The sequence below is a fragment of the Vombatus ursinus genome, unplaced genomic scaffold (assembly GCF_900497805.2).
Source record: "Vombatus ursinus unplaced genomic scaffold, bare-nosed wombat genome assembly UNPS02014870.1, whole genome shotgun sequence".
In the NCBI taxonomy this organism is placed as follows: domain Eukaryota; kingdom Metazoa; phylum Chordata; class Mammalia; order Diprotodontia; family Vombatidae; genus Vombatus; species Vombatus ursinus.
The window spans coordinates 8,985,804-9,006,506 of NW_020954648.1; the positions used below are offsets into that span (position 1 = coordinate 8,985,804).

A 20,703-nucleotide genomic window follows, 5' to 3' on the forward strand; every position below is an offset into this window, starting at 1 on the left:
TCTTCATAATAATCAACATTGACCTTTCAGGCTATAGCATCATATTGGAAACAATCTACAATTGTTCTTGGGTCTTTCTTCTGGGTTATGACCTTCATACATCGTTTGGAATTTTAACCTTAGGTATACTTGCTCTCATTAAAACATATCTGTCACTCTTTTAAACACAAGCACAGATTTATTACAAGGGGACCTCTCTACAATGTCTTAGCTCTTCCTTCATTGTCCTGAAGAGTTTATTTAATGTCACCAAACTTGGAATTTTCATTGCAGACTCACTTCTCCAGATCATTTAAAAAGCTACTGTTTAATATTAATCCTATTGCAGCTAGGTGGCACAGTAGACTGCCAGGCCTGGAGTCAGGAAGACTCATCTTCCTGAATTCAGCTCTGGTCTGAGACACTTAGTAGTTGTGTGACCCTGGGCAAGTCACTTTACCCTGTTTGCCTCAGTTTCCTCATCTGTGAAATGAGCTGGAAAAGGAAATTGCAAATCACTCCAGTATCTTTGCAAAGAAAACCCCAAATGGGGTCATGAAGAGTTGGACACAACTGAAAAATGACTGAACGACAATCCTATTACCAATAGCTGGAGAGTTCTGTTCTTTATGTGTTTCTACTTAGAGAATGTCCATTTACTCCTGTCCCATATTTCCTGTCCTTATTTAAACCAATACTTCATCTGCATTTTTAAAAGGTCCCCTTTTTTTCCAGTGGAGGGGAAAGGAAGATAAGATAGGGTAGCAAAAAAAAAAAAAAGGGTCACTGAGGCAAAGTTTTTTTTATCTGTTTGTTTTCTGAATAACTTTAATTTTCAAAATATACCTTTAATGAACAAAAATCTATTTTCTCTTCCTCTTCACCCCACTTTCTACCATGGAGGGAAAAAAGAAGAACAAAACCCTTGGAGGAATTATTTTTTTAATGCAGAAAAGAAAATCAAACTAAGGTCAGAAACAAGGACAAAGAAGCAGGACAACTTTGAAAGTTATAAGCTAAATTTATTATATACTTAGAAATAAAAGCACACTGTACTTAGTAGAGATCTGCAATTGCACGTATAATCTTCTTTTTCTGTCCTATATATATTTAGTGATTTTTAGGTTCACAATCTACATTTTTTTTCAGTTTTCAGTTTAAGAGAATGTCGTTTAATCCAATCATAACCCAATTTTGATAACACACTTTTTTAAAAAAACTTGTCAAAGATTTTCTAAAAATCAAAGTCAAAGACATACCTTGCTCCCCTTGATCACAAGCTTGTAGCTATTTCTCTCTCCTTCTGACCCTTCTTCCCCTCAAAGAACTGGCTAATAGATTAGCCAGATATGATTTCCAATTATAGAAACTATGTCGACTTTTCTCTAATGAGGTATTTTGGTGTAAATATTCAGCAATTCTATCCTTTATTATAGACTATGCCAGTACAGACTCACTAATCTGTAATTCTTTGAATCCCTTCTGGAACCATTCTTCTATATGAGGATAATATTTGCAATCTAACAGTCCTCCAATATGGTGGTTATTTGCAATGGTCAGTTATACATTTTGGTTAAGGGCCTTCCCCCATCACCACCCCTGATTTTATTTCCAAACTACTTTCAATTTTTGGGTGGATGCCATCCAGTCCTGGTAATTTATCTATGTTTACTTTGTCTATCTGGATTACAACACCACAAGAACTGATTGTTATTTGATGTTCAGGTTGTCCATTTTCAAGTGATAATTTATACTCCCTAATAGATTCCTCAGTGAAGACCCAGGCAGAGAATTCAATTATTTCTTTTTTATTCTTGAATACGTTCTTTGTTCCATCCAACAAATTTCAAAATTTTCTAAGTATCCTTTTCTTATTATTTAAAAAGTCCCTTTTTGTCGGATTTTGTGGTATCTTACAAGGTTTTCATGGAAGCTTTTAAATTTAAATTTATACTTAACCTGACATACTTTTCCCCCACTGGTATGATCTTTCAATACTTAGAAAAAAGACACTCTTTTTTCCCCTGAAATAATCTCTTTGACTCTGATGCTTAACCATGCAGAAGAAAATTAGGAGTGCCTAATATTCTTATCCTTAGCATATACCTTTCCTGGATTTCTAATGATGTATTTTGAAATAATTTCCAGTATTCTTATGGGTGATTTTTATGAACTCTTCTTTTTAATTTTTTCCTACTTAATGTCTGAATTTTAGGATCCTAGTCTCTTCGATGTTCTCAATGTGAAATTTCTGAGTTTCTGAACTCCAAAGAGCATTGTACGTCAATTCATTCTTCAAATAAATGCATTGGCTTAGAAATGGACGGTCTGGAAGCACCATAGGTAGGTGAATACAGGGAATCAAAAAGACGTTCCATGGCTGTATTTTCAAAGCCAGGGAAACGCCACATTTATCTGAAGGATAAATGAGTCCCCCAAAAAAGACCTCTTTTTTCCTTTGCCTTTCAGAAATTCAGGACTGCAGCATGGTCACCGAGTTCAAACTATACCATAATTCACATGACTTGGGAACACAACTTCAGGAGAGCCCATATATGCGGTCCATTCATTATAAAGTGAACACAAGTGAAAGACAAGAAAGACAAGCTCTAGTAATAGCTGAGGGAACATAATTTAGGAAGTGGGGTCTAATTCTTGTCTTGTTCATACTACATCAACATTCTATTCTGTATACGGGCAAACAACCTACACACACCTCAGTGTGTTCCTGAAAGCATCATCCTATTAAATCACAGTAAATCACCTAAAATTTAGAGTGATGATCTTGAAGCATCAACAAAGGGTTAAGTAACCAATTTGTGAAAGGAAGAAATTGCATAATACATTTTAGAAAAACTTCCATTTAAAATACTTACGGTGATTAAAAAAAAGATTTGGCACAAAGAGAGGAGCCTCAATTATCTGAGAAATTCATTCCTCCTATCTAGAGACATTACTCAAGGGATGGTTCTTACTCCATTAGTCTCCTCTGAGTTTTATCCTTTGATAAACTAAGCCTGCCTCAGAGCTTCAACCTGACTGACCACTCTAGCCTTGACCTCTACCAGAGTTTCAGTTCCATCTTCAGATGGCTACAAGGCACATTCTTTGGGATGAGCTGTAGTCACCTTAAACTCAACATGTCTCAAGTTCTGTAACTTCCTTGATTTGTAACTTTGAGTAATACTTTTTGGGCCTCAGTTTCCTTATCTGCAAAATCTACGTGGTTAGACTAGAGCATCACTAAAGTCTCCCAACCTCAACACTAAGTTACCCCTAGTTCCAAAAACCACCACAACTATGACCCTCCTTTTGGAGTTATTCTTTCCTAAACTCTCCAGAGACTCTGATCTCATTTTATCATTCCAGTAATCCACAATGGTCTGGCATCCCAACTCCAAAACTGTTCTTTCCTTCTCTCTCAGCTCCATTCTACCACTTCCCTGTGTCAGATTGTCGTTGTTTGGTCATTTTTCAGTCGTGTCTGACTCTTCATGACCCCTTTTGGGGTTTTCTTGGCAAAGATATTGGAGTGGTTTGCCATTCCTTCTCTAGCTCATTTTACAAATTAAGAAACTGAGGCAAACGAGGTTAAGTGACTGGCCCTGAGTCACCTAGCTAGTAAAGTGTCTGAGGCCAGATTTGAACTCAGGAAGAGGAGTCTTTCTGATACCAGGCCCAACACTCTACCCACTGTGCCATCCAGTGGCCCTGTATGTTATATAGTTACAAATTAAAAAGTAATCTGTAAAATATGGATGATTTATTTATAGTACCAACTATTCCAAGGGTATGGAATTTTAAAAGAAATCATGTGTCCAAATTGATTCATTTTAAAAATTATTTTTTATAAACTTTCTAAGTTCTGAACTTAGTAAGTACCAAATCAAATCAATTTATAACTGGTAAAATTATAATGAAGTGAAAATTTCAAAATCAGACAGTGTAGGGGAGACACTTTTGGAGAGGCAGGAGCTTTTAGGTTTTCTAATTTCCTGAGGTTCTTTCCAGATTTATGAATATCACATAAGTAACACTAATCCATAATATTTTGCATTTCACATGTTAAAGTACATTTTTATACTTTTAAAAAAAAGGTTCTTTGACAAGTAAGGTTGCCTTAAACTCAAAGTCATCTCATATTAAGATCAATACAAAACTTTTTTTGCATTTCCTTAAAAGGCCTAATACCATACATGGCACAAAAATCAATCTCAATAAACAGCTGTCAAGATAAACTGAAACAATGACATTCTTAATTGCTATAATTTTATCCCAAACAGCAACTAGTTTAAATAAAAAACCTTCTCATGCCATCTCCTAATTACAATGCAACACCATACCTCAAGGCAAAATTTCATTTCTGTCCTTTTTCCACCCCCACCCCCACCCCCACCCCCACTTTAATTTAAGTACCTGCACCACATTGTTTCCTGCAAAGGTGGCTCGTCTCCACACCCGCCTTCTGGTTAAAGATTCACTGAGCAACTGAGCCAGCTTCCGTTCCATTTCGGCTGGAAACACTTCATTTTGTAGCTGCCTCTCGAAGACACCCAGGAGAACTAAGGTTAAAGCAGAATGCAAAGGGATCCTATATGTTAACCCAGAAGAAGGTAAAGTAGATGAACCACAGAAGGGAAGGAGGTGGGTAGGGCAGTCTGTGCCAGCTAACAGCCAGGAGATTTAAGTGGGAGCTATGCACAATCTTCTGCTGGTACACTTGAATCTGGCCTTTTGTGATACAGCAGATGCTGAGCAACAGAAGGGAGAGAAAGAGAAGGACCCAGGTAGGATGCTTCGCACAGCCAGGGCTGGTCTTGCAGTGTTTTTCTTCTCCTCTGATGATGGGTCAACCTCTTCAGAAAGGCAGCCCAGGGTAGCTCCTGTTGCATGTATTTGCCTTTCCCCTGGGCAGCTCATGTTCTGGGTCATGCCCATCTGCCAAACTAGAGATGGGACACAGCCACATGGCAAAAAAGAGTCTGTGATGAAGCTGTAATTTAGATTCAGAGACGGGCACCGTATCTGACTAAGTAGTCTGAGATTCCTCCCTTTTTTCTTAAGTCCATGTCTGAGAGGGCTACAGATGTGACACCGACATAAATTAGAGAAGAAAGAGGAAAAACAGCTAGGGAACTTAGTAATGTTAATTAAGTATCTACGCCTGAGAAGAAGAGACTAGACCATATTCCTAAAAATCCAAAAAAAAATACATGGTGGGCAGAGGATAGCAAGAACCTGTTTAACATAGACTTTGTGGGCTTTCAAAATCACAAAGGTAGGGGAATAATGATGGAGGAAAGTAAATTAAGTGAAATTCTATGAGTATTTATCTATAAGATAAAAACAAACAAGAATTTCCAGTCCTTTCCCATGAACTGGACATCATTTCAATTTCATGGTTCTTGAAAAATGCTCATGGTATATGGGGTGATAATAATGGATGACGAAGAAAATGCAGAACTACTCAATTTTTATTTTTCTCCTTTTTTCTCTAACAAGAAAAATATTTTTCAGATTGTAAAACAGAAAGATAATGGTTAACAGAAAGTATTAACATCTATATTAACCTCCTCACTCAAAAAAAAGTGAAGAGATGGTAAAAAAAAGAACCTAGCTGCTGCCCTCAAGGCATTAGGTGCAGATGAGCTACTTTAATACTTAGGCTACAGAAAAAAAAAAAACAAAACTGTCCAAAGTGATTTCTTAGCTACTGTCTGTTATTTCTGAAAAATAGTGGAGTAAAGAAATAGAGCCACAGGACAAGCAAAGGCTGTACCTTTTTTTTTTTTTTAAAGAAAGAGAATAAAGTCTTTAATCATGACCAGTAAGCTTGACTTCACTTGTCAGCAAAATCTTCAAATATATTATTAAAGGGTCATTTGTGAGCATTTACAATTTTTTAGTGTTAAATTTTGCTTTTATACAGCATATGAGTTCCAATAAACTCATGATTAAACCCTCCACCAAGTACAATCCTAAAAGAGAGTTAAGCAAAAGAACACAGAATAATAAAGATTGGAAAATCCTTAAGGGAAGATATGGTATACCTGGATTTCAGTAAAGCATTCAAAGAGAGAGATATGAACTAGCTACATTACAGCTAGATGGATTCAAAGAGGTTCAAAGACCAAATACAAAGAATAAACATTAACAGATCACTATGAAGTCTTAATGGAATGGCTCCCAAATTTGTCTTTGGTCCTGCGTTGTTCAACCTTTTAAAATATAACGTGGATAAAGCCATAGGTGACATGCTTATCAAGTCTATCAATAACACAAAAGTGGGCAAAATAGAGAGATAACATGTTGGATGACAAAGTCAGGATTCAAAATGTTAGGTTGATGAAATGAACCTAATAAGAAGACTTTAAATTGTGATAAACATAATATCCTATACTTGCATTAAAAAAAAAACCAAGCACAAGATAGGGGAGACATAGCAGGACAATAGTCTTTGAAGAAAAAAGATATAGGCCTTTTAATGGATTCAAAGCTCAAATTAGTCAATAGTGTGGTATATCAAATAAAAGCACCATTTGAATTTTAGGCTATAGCACAAGAGGCACAGTGTCCACAACGAGAGAGATAATATTCCTACTACATTCAGACCACAGCTAAAGCACTGTGTTTGATTCTGGGTACCATATTTTAGGGAGAACAAACCAGAGGGTGACCTGGATGGTGAGGTATGAAGAACATGCCGGATAAAGACCAGCAGAAAGAACTCAGGATGTTTAGCCTAGACAAGGAAAGACTAAAAAGATACAGGACAGCTGACAAAAATGTCAGGTGGAAGAGGGATCAGACCACTTCTATTTGGTTCCAGAAAGCAAAACTCAAAGCAATAGTTGGATTTTGCAGGGACACAAATTTTAGACCATTGTAAGGTAAAAAAATTTTTTTTTTTTGTTACAATAAGAATTATCCAAAAGTACAATGGATTGTTTGAGGATAAAGTGAGTTCCCCATCCCTGGTGTCCTTCAAGCTGAGATTGGATGGCTACTCATCAGCAATGCTAGAAAGGAGATTGCTATTTAGGGACAGTTTAGAGCAAATATCTTCTCAGAATTTAGTGGTTCTTTGTTAACTAAGTTTATTCGAACTCTTGCAAACCAATCTGAGAAGCAAGTAGTCATCTTCAATTCATGGCTGTTAGAGGAGGTTCTATTTAACAAGACAAACAGACTGCCCATCTTTTCCCCACAACTATATACTGTGATGTCTGTTTGATCCACTGCCAGTTGGCATACAACTGCAGGTTAACTTGTATTAAACTGTCTTATCTCTTTGTTCATTGTCTGACTCAAGCCGGGAAGCCTTTTATCTGCTGTTTATTATACTGACTGCTGGAGTCCTCAGGACTGGGGAGAAATATATACCTGTAGGGCAATAAATCTACCCGTATGCTTCAAGAACCACTCTGAATGTGTTTTATGGATACACTTAAATCATGCCCCCCCCTTTTTTTCTGGACCAGATCTGTTAATCCATTGATGTGATATAAGGAACTCCCATCAAGGAAACTCTCTCAACCAATGCAGGTCAACATTGATCAGCATCGTTCAGCAATCACTCAGAGGAGTGAAGAAATTCATGCGGCAACATCCAGTTTGTATGTATCCAAAGAAGTTTCTTCTGTCTCAGAGGCTAGCTCTTTACTTATTATGCTACACGGTTTCTAAAAAATTCTTCTCAAGAAAAAAAGTAGAGAAAACCAATTCATAGGCATCTTCATCTTCAACTGATTTGGGCCCACAAAATTAACATCTCTCCATAAATTCTGTTCCTGATTTTTTAGTAAATAAATAATCTCAGAGTCCTCAAAGTATCATGAAGGCTATGCATACCTGTTCTTACCCAAGATGACTTCATCAGCTGAGATAAATTGAGTTGTGGATATTGGAAGGCTGTAAAAAAAGAGAGAGAGAGAGAGTTGGAGGGGAAGAATATCTGAGAAAGAGAGAGAATGTGTGTGTGTGTGTGTGTGTGTGTGTGTGTAGCAGCCAGGAAGACAGAAAGGATAGAATACTGCTTAAAAGTCACAACATATCCAACTACATGTTTTTTTCTTATCTTCAAAATGCTAGCACAGAAGGATGGCTTGGTGTACTCATAGACTGTAAACAAATTCAGAGCACAATAGCTTCAAGGAGAAAGTATGTCTTCTATGATTTATGGGAAGGGTAAGAAGAGAAGTAGGAAGATATTCAAAGGATCAGAGATTTGGAGGCAAAAGGGACTTTGGAGGACATCTTCTGACCTCTCTTTTTGCAGATAAGGAAACTGAGCTCATTAGAGGATAAGTGTCCTCTCTAAGGTCGCAGGGATAGTAACTGCCAGAGGCAGGATCTGAATCCACTTCCTATGATTCCAAAGTCAGGGATCTTTCCATTGTATCATATTGCCTCTCAATTCAAATGTGCCAAGAAATGTCACTGATAACAATTTTCTTCAAAAAAAAAGTATGGCAAGCAGGACAATAAATAGACTCCAAACAATGCCACACAAAGAATGTTTGAAATAACTGGGGATATTTAGATGGGAGAAAAGGAAAACTTAGGGAAAAAAATAACTGCTCTCTTCACATGTCTTTAAGGGTTTTTAGCTTGGCCCTGGAAGGCAAAACTAGGAACAATGGACAGAAAATACAAGGAGGATCAATAGCTTGATGGAATGGACAACTTCAGGGAACAATAAAAAGCTCAAATTTCTGTAGCACTTTGGTTTTTAATGTGCTGCATGTACATATAATCATCTTAGCTGAATTTCATAGCAATCCTGTAAAGTAAGCAATACAAATACTATCCCTGTTTTACAGACGAGTTTGCTGAAGCTCCAAAGGATTTGCCCAAAGTAACACTGCTAGTAAGCATCGAAGCTGGGATTCAAACTCAGGTCTCCTGAGTTCAAGCCCAAGGGCACTTTACACCAGAGTGTGTAATAGAATGTAAGTCCCTGCCACTAGAGGTCCCCAAGCAGAGGCAGGAGGAGCACTTTGGTGAGATGACACAATTTGAACTAAAACATTTCTGAGGTCTCAGGCAATTTTGCAGTTTTAATTCTATAAACTCCCTTTTGCATAGCTCCAAATACAAATCAGGATAAAATTTTCTCAACTCACATTATTCTTAAAGATTAGAAATTTTTTATATGTTAAAATTCAATTGTTTGAGTTTTTTTTTAAACTCCTGGCATGATTAAGAATATATGAAGTTTAACTTCAGAAAAATGAGAAGCATAAATTTCCGTTCAGCTAGCCTATTCACTTTCAGGGATAACTTACATGTACAGATCCTCTATCTTTATCATACGTAAGTCAGAAAGATAAACCAAATTCCTCCTCCCCTGCCCCCCAGAAAGTCTATCACCCTTCAGAGGAGTGGTTCTGAAACTTTTTATGACCATGGAATCCTTCTTTCTTGTTTTCCATGACCTGGAATTCTAGCCCTTATGCTAGCATGGAATAGGCATGGAGGTGATGGACAGCTAGGTGGTACAGTAGATAGAGCACAGGGCTCAGAGTCTGGAATTCAAATCTGGCCATGGACACTGACTAGCTGGGTGACTCTGGGCCAGTCACTTAACTCTTTTTACCTCAGTTTCCTCATCTGTAAAATGAATTGGAGAAGGAAATGGCAAACCACTCCAGTATCTTTGCCAAGAAAACCCCAAATGGGGTAATGAAGAGTCAGACACAACTGAAAAACAATTAAACCACAACAAAAACAATGAAATAAACCCAAACTAAACACAGTCACCATCAGCAGTGGTGCCAGAGAACTAGCACAGATCTTAGAATAAAAAAACTAGAGTTCTCTGTCCTTGCTTTGACTCTTGCTAAGTGGGAGACCCTGGGCAAATCAAATGACCTCACTCTGAGTTTCAGTTTCCTTATCTACAAAACAGAAGTGATAACACTTGAAGGTCCTTTTTCACAGGGAAATGAGAAACATGCTTTGTAAACAGTAAAGTACTATCTAAATGTGAACTATTATTATTATTACTATTTCACTTTCTCTTAGGAATCATATAGTACTGACACTAGACATTAAAGATCTATTATCTAGTCTAAAGGTTCTTAACACAGTGTCCATGAACTGTTTGGGCTTTTTTTTTTTTATAACTAGTTTTCTTTTTAAACCTACATATTTTATTTTATGCATTTAAAAACATAATCTGGAGAAAGAGATCCATGACACACAAGAAGATTAAGAATCTCTATTCTAGGCCAATCTTTTCATTCTACTGATGAAGAAAAGGTCCTAGAGGGGTACAAATGTTACACAGCTACCTAGTAGAAATCTACGAAAAGAACACAGGTTTTCTGATTCCCAGAGTCCAGGCTTTCTTTTGTTGATACATTGCCCATCTCTTTACTCATCATCCACCTCAATGGAAGACTTCTTAATGGATAGAAAAACCCTATGTTCTAGGAAACAAAGTTTAAAAGTCAATGTTCTGAACCTTTAAGGGCACATCATACTCACGTTCAGCAATCTGCAGCACAGGATAGCCCAAATAGAAACTGAATTCCACCATACTCAAGTTCCTGAGAACCTCACTGACTTCTGATCCATTCAAGAACCCTTTCTTGCTTTTAACAGCAAAGATAATATTCACTGGTCCCTGGCGAGGAGCTGTCCATGATGTCCCCAGAGTTATATTCAGTATCTGAAAGAAGAAAGCAAGAACTGAATTTTTTGTTGTTACTGGTTTTTAAGGGGAAAGTGGAATTTAGTAAGACAGAGATTGACTTTATTATACAGCTGTCTACTTCGTTAATAATAACAGCTAGCATTTATATATTGCTTTAAGGTTTGCAAAGCATTTTAAATAAGTTTTCTCTTTTGATTGGGGGAGGTGGGAGGGAAGGGTGGTGGTATAGGAACTACAATCATTTCACTACATCTTGATCAATTAACAATGCAGACATTCCCTAACCACCTCCTGGCCTGACAGTGGAAAGTAAGGAGAAATAAAATATAACAAACTATGTTAAGTGAATAGACTCATTCACTGATGGAACAACTATTTGTTGTCCTTGGATAAGAGACACCTGCAGTCTTTTCTAAATGGTTATCTCAACCCTTCAGTTTTGTCTAAAAGGACTTCTTTTACAATTGTAAAAGTGTTTAGTCACCTCCCCTAGAACAGGGAATGTCTTTTAATTCACCATTTGAACAGCAAATGTTCCCCCAGGACTCCCACCCCCTTTCTCCCTTGAATGATTTCCCCTTTCTCTACCTTCTCCCTACTGTGAAAGGTGCTACTTACATATCCTAAGTTGCCTCAGAACGCTACTGATTGGCTATATATTCCAGGCAAGCTTTATTTCCTGAAAAGTTATATAACTAAATCTGCACCCTAGGAAGTTGAAGCTGCTACCAAGCAGTTCCTAAGCACGCTGATACATTTCTTTGCTTTCATTTTGGTCTCCCATCTTTGACCCAGGATCTAGGTGGCACAGGGAACAGAGAATTATGTTTGGAGTCAGGAAGACAACTTCCAGAGTTCCAGTCTGGCCTCAGACACTTACTAGCTGTGTGACCGTGGACAAGTCACTTAACCCTGTTTGCCTCAGCTTCCCCATCTGTAAAACGAGCTGGAGAAGGAAATGGCAAACCACTCTAGTATCTTTGCCAAAAAAACCTCGAAATGGGATCACAAGGACACAACTGAAAAATGACTCAACAACAAATCTTTGACCCACAGTGATCAGAGCCCTGCCAATAGGCATGACTAGCCCAAGAGATCCCATTATTCTTAGTGGAGAGGATTCCCTGACAGGCCCTCACTATTACCCCATAGCTCTTCTGCTATTCAGTTATTTCAGTTGTGTCTGACTTTTCATGACCCCATTTGGGGTTTTCTTGGCAAAGATACTGGAATGGTTTGCCATTTCCTTCTACAGCTCATTTTACAGATGAGGAAACTGAGACAAACAGGGTTAAGTGACTTGCTGAGGGTCATACAGCTAGTGTCTGAGGCTGGATTTGAACTCAGGTCCTTCTGACTCCAGGGCCAGTGTTCTATCTACTGCATCACCTAGTCACACAGCTAGTAAATGTCTAAGGCCAAATTTGAACTCAGGTCTTCCTGACTCCAAGTCTAGTGCTCTATCCACTGTACCACCTAGCTGCCCACACCCCAGTAAGTAGGTGTTATTATTATTCCCATTATACAGATAAGAAAACTGAGGCTGGGAGAAGCTGTGGCTTGCCAGGGTCACATAAATATTAAGTATGAGATAGAATTTGAGCTCAGGTCCTCCAGACTCCAAGTCCGGCAATCTATCCCCTGAACCACCTAGTTGTCAATGTATCTTTGAGCATTCAACATTAGTTATCAGAATCATACTGAGAGTGTATCATCATCCTCAGCTACTGAGGATCTCTCCCTCTCTCTCTATGTCTTTCCCCCTACACACATACTCACTCACCCTCCCAAAACAGGGGAACACCCAGAAGCATCAGTAATTTCCTTGCTTTGTGGCTAAAGCTGCTTTTTTTTTTTTGAAACCTGCCACTGACTCAAGATTCGCAGGCAGTTCACAGCTTTTACTCCAGACCAGATGCCCCAACCCTGACTTCTACACATTAGGCTGATCTTTTGCAGCAGTCCACAGATCTGTTCCCCTGTTAAAAGATGCTTTTCAGAACAATTCTGAAATGCTTCCTCTGCCCTCTCCTCTCATTTCATTTCCCCACAAAAGAGCTTGTGACCATCCATTCAATTCAATTCAACAAGCAACTACTCTATGCCAGCCTGGTTATGATGGTTACTAGAGATACAAAGACAAAAATGAAATTAATCATTGTGGTCAAGGAACTTATCTTCTATATCTGTAATCCTTTCTATTTTTTAAAAAAAATCACTATTACTTCCCAATAACTTAGAAAATAATAATTGCTAGCACGCATATAGCACCTTAAGGTCTGCAAAGGGTTATACATGTTATCTTCTTTGATTCTTACAACAACCCTGGGAGGTGGATGCTATTATTATTATCCCTATTTTACAGCTGAGGAAACTGAGGCAGGCAATGATTAAATGACTTGCCCAGGATCACATTGCTAGTAAATACCTGAAACCAGATTTGAACTCAGTTCTTCCTGGCTCCAGAATCAATGCTTATCCCCACTGTACCACCTTCGGTCCTCTATGAAATGAATGAAAAAGAATTCATTGCACTTATTATGTGTTAAGTATATAGGCTTTTAAGGTGGAAAGGACCTCAAAGGTCATCTAGTCCAATACCTTCATTTTACAGATGAGGAAATTGAGGCCCAGGGAAGTTAAGTGACTCGCTCAAAATAACACAGACAGTAAATATGTGAGTCAGGATTTTGAGCCCACCTTTTAGCATATGTATGCATGGGAAACATCTTTTTGGAGAAGAGCATTTAAAGCTACATTTTGCTTTATAGGATCAACTATTTGTGGCGTTTTGGTTTCTGTTTTTAATTGACAAAAGTAGAATCTTAAATTTTATCATTCATCCTTTCTGCCTGCCCAAGACACTACATTTCTGGTGTAATAATCATTGTTTCAATGCTTACAGAAATGAATCCAAGTTAGGACCCAGTTGCTAGTGATCCTCTCTAGGCAGTTTTCAGGAGGGCTCCATAAAGACAACTCAAAAACCTAGATGCAGCATCAGCAAAAAGTTCACTTCTTATCAACCACAGAAGAGGCTGGACATTACCACTAATTTATTACTTCCTCTGACTTGTACCCTCCCTGCCAGAAGAAAAGCTGCTCTTGATTCGTCATCTACTTGGTGGATCACTGCAGAAATAGAATCTAGTAACTGCTTGGCAGCCCCATCTTACAGATAAAAAAAAGATGGCTGTGGGCAGGGCTTCCCTGACAATGAACTGATACACTGCTTTGTCTTCCTCGGGTTTACTGCCAGGTCTCAGCACCCCATTGATTCTGCAAAGTGGCCCACAATCAAATACATGCCTTCTTTTGTGTGCACTTCAAGGGGTTCTGTCATCAGCAAAGAGCAGCTTCTGGATGAATGAATCTCTCGGTGGCTCGATTACATTAAGTTCACTTGTAGTGTAACATCAGAGAAGATTAGAGCAACCCATGATCATTTTCTCTACGTGATTTTATTCACCCATTAGACTTATGAATGTTTTTAGTAAATAACCGCCTGGTTATTAGAAGCTTGTGTGACTACTACCTAATGCGGTTTCCTAAGTATTTCTAAAAGCCACAAGTAGATAACATCAGAACAGTTCACAAAAGAAGCATGAACCAGAGCCCCTTTGTAACTCCCATTCCCTTTTTATATGCCAAACAGAACCAAGAGGGTGGAGCTACACTCAACACTTCCACTTTGGGTTCACAGCGGCACAAAAAGATAGCAGAGGGCACAGAACATTGGCCTCAGAGTCAGGAAGACAAGTCTAAATCCTGTTTCAAAATGTAGGTTCTGTCAAAACAAGTGAGCAAGTCATTTAACTTCTTAACCCACTTAACCTACAACTTCAGCTTTAATTTTCCCATCTGGAAAATGGGGATAATAATAGCACTTTATCTCACAAGGTTATTGTGAAAATTAAATTAGATGATCTATGTAAACTACCCCAAATGCAAAACCTTAAAATGCTAATATAAATACCAGCTATTATTATATAGTCAAGGACAAAGGTGGAATGGAACTCTCTTTACTCCCTGTATGTAAACTTGCTTCCCTATATAGGTTTGTGCTAATCTGACCTCCACTCCACAGGTCATTTTTTACAAGATGTAAGTATAAGAAAACTGTGACAGCTAACATTTGATAGCCCAGATATATAAATTCATATTGATCATGTTTCCTAGCAACATTTCTTTTAACACATTCATGATTCCTGAGGATTCTGAGGTCTCAGAATAAAAAAAGAAAAAATTACCCTTCATCCTCACTATATATATAGATAGATACTATAGATGACCAGGAGGAGCTGGCTGCCATCATCCACTTGAGCCAGGATCTCAGGCTCCAATTCCCTTAACCTGGTACCTCACTCAAACTGCAGAGGTCACACAGAGTTAATGCAGTACCACTGAGAGTGGAGGCCAAGGTCTTGACTTAGCTGAGTGGAATACTGGTTGAGCAGTCAGCCTGGGACAGGTTCAACCCACTTGAAAGGTCAGAACTCCTTGCCCGGGGGACAGGATCAAACTGTGACCTAGCTAGGAAATGATTTCACAAGAGTTCATTAAGTAAACCTTCAGAATTTTGAACTAGGGGCTGGAGTATTGCTTCTCCTGAGGTGAGGGACTCACCTGCACCGTGAAGTTGTATGTCCCCTGATGTTTTCTTACTTCAGTGAATGCTGTCATGAGGCCTTTCTCAAGGCGCTGGGTGAAATTGCAGAAGCCAGTGTCCACACTCTGAGGCACAAACTGAAGGACTAGAAAGAAGAAAGGCAATTCTTCATAAGAATCACAGTTCACATGAAGACAGCGATGAAGACAGGCTCTTGAGGACAGGACTGTGATGTATTCTTTTCTGTGTCCTCCCTGCATCAAACATAGGACCTGGACACATAACCTCACGCTAGCTTTTCTGCTTCACCTGGTATTACTCCTCTCCACAAACTGTTTCTGCCACACTTAACCCAAAACACACAGGGTATTTTTTCCAAAGCCTCTGCTAGTACATCTACAACATTCTCCCTCCCCCTTCTAAGTCCTACCTATCCTTTAAAGCCCAGTTCAAATGCCACCCCCTTAATGAAGTTGTCCCAGATATCCCTCAATTGAGAACTACCTTCATGCTCAGCCTTTCACCAAGCACTTTTTTTTTTGGTGGCACTGTTCAGTCATGTCCAACTCTTTGTGACCCCATATAGGGATTTTCTTGGCAAAGATACTGAGGTAGTTTGCCATTTCCTTCTCCACTCATTTTACAGATGTGGAAACTGTGGCAAACAGGGTTAAGTGACTTGCCCAGGGTCACACACCTATTAAGTATCTGAGGCCAGATTTGAACTCAGGAAGAGGAGTCTTCCTGACTCCAGGCCAGACATTCTATCCATTGTGTCACCTAGCTGACTGCCTGAAATTTAAACTTACGCTCATACTTAGCAACTATTTGGATGTCAAAATAAAACCATACCTAAGAGGCAAGTTTCATACACAACTTGAAAAAAATTACATTACATCTTCTACCAGTTCTATTTTACTAGTCAAATAAGGACCATGGCAACTCTTTAGCTAAAATAAGCACTCACCTCAGAATTTACTAGGTGGAGAACCCTTACTTCAAGTTTTTAAGTGTCTCTTTTGCTCTGTCAGAAGCCATGTACAAGTGTTTCTAGTTAAATAACTTTTTTTGGGGGGGGGCTAGGCAATGGGGTTAAGTGATTTGCCCAGGGTCACACAGCTAGTAAGTGTCAAGTGTCTGAGGTCAGATTTGAACTCAGATCCTCCCGACTCCAGGGCCGGTGCTCTATCCATCGTGTCACCTAGCTGCCACCTAGCTGCCCCCTAGTTAGATAATTTTCTCAACTGCTTCATGCCTTATACCTGCAGATCTGTGGCAGTGCATCACACTGGTGATGAAGTCTGAGGGTTTAGAAGAGGTTCTGGAATGCAGAATTTGCCATTCTATCTACTGCCATAGTAATTAAGACATTCTACACCTATATTTATTAATAACCTATTTCTTCTTTATAACCTTATTTTGATGGTAAGAAATTTGAGCAGCCACACATCTATCAAATCTTTGTTTTGTACCTATCCTACATGACAGTGTACTTTTACAAATCTATAAATGTGTCTCATCCTCCCACTAGCCTGGAAGCTCTGTGAGGGCAGGGGCCATCTCCTATACAAATTGGGGTATCTCACCCAGGACCTAGCACTTATGCTTTGTATATCATAGGCACTTAATCATATGCTAAATGAATGACTAGTGGAACAGTCTGTATCTGCATGTACATACATTTGTTGAGTGGAACTCAAAGAAATCTGACCTCTCATGTATAACTTTTCCCCACCAGAATAGATGGAAATTATGCTTATGAGAGATACCCAATCTAAAACATTTCTCCATGTGTAAAAGCAAAACTGCTGCAAATAATTGTATTATTTTGTAATTGTAAGTTCCTTGAGGAACTGTCTTTTGCCTGTTTTTGAATCTTCAGCACTTAGCACAATGCCTGGCACATAGTAGGCACTTAATATTTACTGAGTGACTGACCAAGGGAGGTTGACCCACATTATTTCACAATATAAGTCCAGAAGCCCCTTTAGAAATAAAGATAAATGTTGTTTGAAAAACTCACCTGTTTGAACTTGGAATCTGGAATCTGGCACAGTGAAGGAAGGCTGCACTGATAGAATCAAAGGAGCCTGATCCCGGACAAGGTTGCTATTTATAAGAACATTTATGACAGCAATTGCTGTGTAAATGAAAGGACCAGAAGTAACCAGGAAAGAGAAGTCGGGGAAAATTTCATAAACCTATAAGAATGAAAAAAATATAAAAGAAAGCAATTCCCATCAAACAGGAGGCAACTATTAACTAACATCAGGAGGCAAACCTAAAAGGAGATAAGTTGTTTTCTTTTTAATTGCTTCCTACTGGAGGCAAAATGAACTCTAGATAATTCCATTTTCACTTCAATCATTGGTTTCACACTTATGCCAATCTATCATTTGCAAAAGTTACTAAAAAGCACCTTTCCTCCCCCAAATTGTACAAATTGACCTAAGCATGGACATCAAGAAGGAAAGAGGAAAGCAGGGGATTTTGTATATCTACTTATTATACTGCTTAAGCTAGAATCTTGGCGAGTTGAATACTACTGTGAAGTGCTGGTTGGGGAAATAATTTTCTTCCAGCAACTCATTTAAACCACTCCAGAAGGTAGCATTAATTCTGCAGGAAATTGCTCACCTGAGTTAATAAATGCAGGTGATGTACTGGGATGATGGCCAGTAGAAAAGGCATGACAAGAGGACAACCAAATGGAAGAATGTGCATGTATGAATCTGTATAAAATGTTAAACCATTTAATTAAATGGATGGTTCCTCAGGATTCTGAGCTTCAACAATAAGCTGGGTAAAAAAGCAAAGGTAATTTCAGAGTTGCTGAGGTCATCCTACTCCCTTTACTGCCAAATCACATCCTTTCAGTATTAGAACCCTTAAGTTAGATTTGCACAGATTCTGCAAGAAACCCTCCCTTAATTGACACAAGTCACGGACTTATACAGTGCATCCATCTCTACCCTTTAACCTCTCTTGCTTGTCCCCTTTCTCAAGTTCCACAGTCAGTCCCCAGACCTGTACTTATTTAGCCTGTCACATAAATGCTACGTCTGCTTGTGTGTGCAATAAATTTGTCCCTTAGAGTATGATCAAAGGATTTTTATAGACACAGCAAATCTTGATTTTAGCAAAGCATCAAAGGCTTACAAAAGATCTTTGTAGATAAGAGGACAAAATGTGGACTGGATAATAATGCTGTTAAATGTTTGAACAACCTTATCCCTGGTGTGTCAATTTATTATTCAGTGCATTATTCAAAATGTTACACCAGTTTCACTTGGTGCAAGTTTCTATTGGATGACAACATACATGGCCTTGTTCTCTTTGACACTTCTGCTGAAGAAGACACAGAAAGGTTACAGAGCTGGGATGAAACCATGAAGACTAAGTTCAAAGGGGATAAAAATGTAAAGTCTGGCATTTAGGATTTAAAAAATAATGAACAAGAATGAGATGCTCTGGCTTGACAGTATGTATGAGAAAGGTCTGGGAGTTTAAATGACCACAAGTTTCATAGACAACAATGTGAGACAGATAGTAAAAAAATGATAATATAACCTCAGCTGCATTGACAGAAAATTAGTACATAGATCATGTGTAGAAATAGTCTTGCTGTACTCTGCTAATCAATCCAGAGGGCTGTATAATCATGTTCAATTTTAAGTGCCACATTTTTTGGGGGTAAGGCAGTTGGGGGTAAAGTGACTTGCCCAGGGTCACACAGCTAGTATCTGAGGCCAGATTTGAACTCAGATCCTCCAGACTCAAAGGCCAATGCTGTATCCACTATGCTACTGAGCTGCCCTCAGGTGCTACTTTTTAGGCAACTGGGGTTAAGTGACTTGCCCAGGGTCACACAGTTAGTAAGCTCAAGTGTTTGTCTGAGGCCGGATTTGAACTCAGGTCCTCCTGATTCCAGGGCAGTGCTCTATCCACTGCACCAACTAGCTGCCCCTAGGTGCTACATTTTAAAAGAAAGATTGAAACTACACTGTTGAAAAGAAAACTGTGGAAAATTGAGAGCCAGAAATCGAACCATACCAGCCACAGAATGACTTAAGGAAACAAGTGTATCTAGCCTGAAGAAGAAAACAAGAAACATAGGACATGATCAATGCCTTCAAAAATGACAAGTTGGTTGGTTCTGTGTTGGTCCAGAAGGCAAAACTAGGCCTAATGAGAGGTGGGTATATTTCTTCTCAACATAATAGAAAAGACCAACAATGGAATAGGTTGCCTTATCCCAGGAGCTATCGCTAAAGATATTCAGAGGTTGAATTACCATGTATCAATGATACCATGGAGGGGATCTCTTCATAGTCTGGGAGGCTGGAGTAAGTTATCTTTGAGGTCCCCTTCAACTCTGAATTCTCTAATTGTCTGCCTTGTCCCTCACCTTTAGATAGCAACTTTCTTGATTTTAATAATTAGATTATCTTCTTATTATCTCTCTCTCTCTCTTTCTAATTTTCTAGTGTTCCTGGTAATGCAGCATCTTGTTCAACCCACCAAGATAAGGGAATGATAGCACCTTGAACCACAATTACCCTAATTTAGGAAAGCTGACAGGTCATTGTCTGGACATCAACAGAAGTAAATTCCATGCTTCTGCCTGCCAGAGCAACAAGTGGAGAGGGAGAGCGAGAAAATGGGATTAGTGCCCCAGTGATTTATACCCATTCTTGTCATGCTTTTTCTACTGACCAGAATTAAGGTGCTCAAATGCCCAGCTAGGGTGAGGGCCACCAGGAGCCTTTCTTCTTGGCATATCTCTGGTCCCCTACAAGGGAGAATCAGAGTTGTCTCAGGAAAACTCCAACTCCACACAGCCCTCCCCACCCAGGAGCCCTATAAGTTTGGGTAGAAATAATTTTTAATCTTAAAATGATTACTCCATATACTACCATATATAAAGAAATTTTTAATACAGGGATAAGAAATGCACCAAAAACATATGAAAATTCACAGGAGAAAAAGAAAAATGTGGCTAGAGCAAACACAGTTATTTTCATTTGTAATATCAACTTCTTTTCATTCAGACATAGGTCCATTCTAACATTCCAATATGAGATGCCTATGAGAAGGTTCCTTACCTCTAGTTCTACTGCCCGGCTGAAGTGAACCCTCAGCACTTCCTTGATCGCTGTGATGATGTATTCCTGCACAGCTCTTCGGGCCAGCACTAGAAATGAAGCCAATCAAGAAATACCTTAGTTTCAAAGGAATACACTATAGATGACTAACTGCTTCTATGACTTTGGACCTCCATCTACCAATATCTCCAAAAGCATTAAGATGTTTAAAGTAAAAAACATCAACTATGAAAGTAGCAGAAGTTAATGTCTGTTTTCCAAAAATAAATCCAATTTTACCAGGTAACTACACTGCTCAAATGATCAGCTCAACATATTTAAAACAACCTAACAGGTTCTTTTCACCAGGG

General features: G+C 38.7%; 1 protein-coding gene across 1 annotated transcript in view; it reads right to left on the minus strand.

Moving 5' to 3' along the window:
* Positions 1-20,703, minus strand: part of KIAA1549 (KIAA1549 ortholog) — a 152,352-nt gene that overhangs the window by 64,164 nt on the left and 67,485 nt on the right. Inside the window, exons 3-8 of the mRNA XM_027842356.1 lie at positions 20,354-20,442; positions 17,272-17,449; positions 15,266-15,393; positions 10,471-10,654; positions 7,831-7,890; positions 4,396-4,541 (exon numbers count right to left, since the gene is read on the minus strand). Of these exons, the coding sequence (XP_027698157.1) occupies positions 4,396-4,541; positions 7,831-7,890; positions 10,471-10,654; positions 15,266-15,393; positions 17,272-17,449; positions 20,354-20,442 (785 nt within the window). The remainder of the gene's footprint in view (positions 1-4,395; positions 4,542-7,830; positions 7,891-10,470; positions 10,655-15,265; positions 15,394-17,271; positions 17,450-20,353; positions 20,443-20,703) is intronic.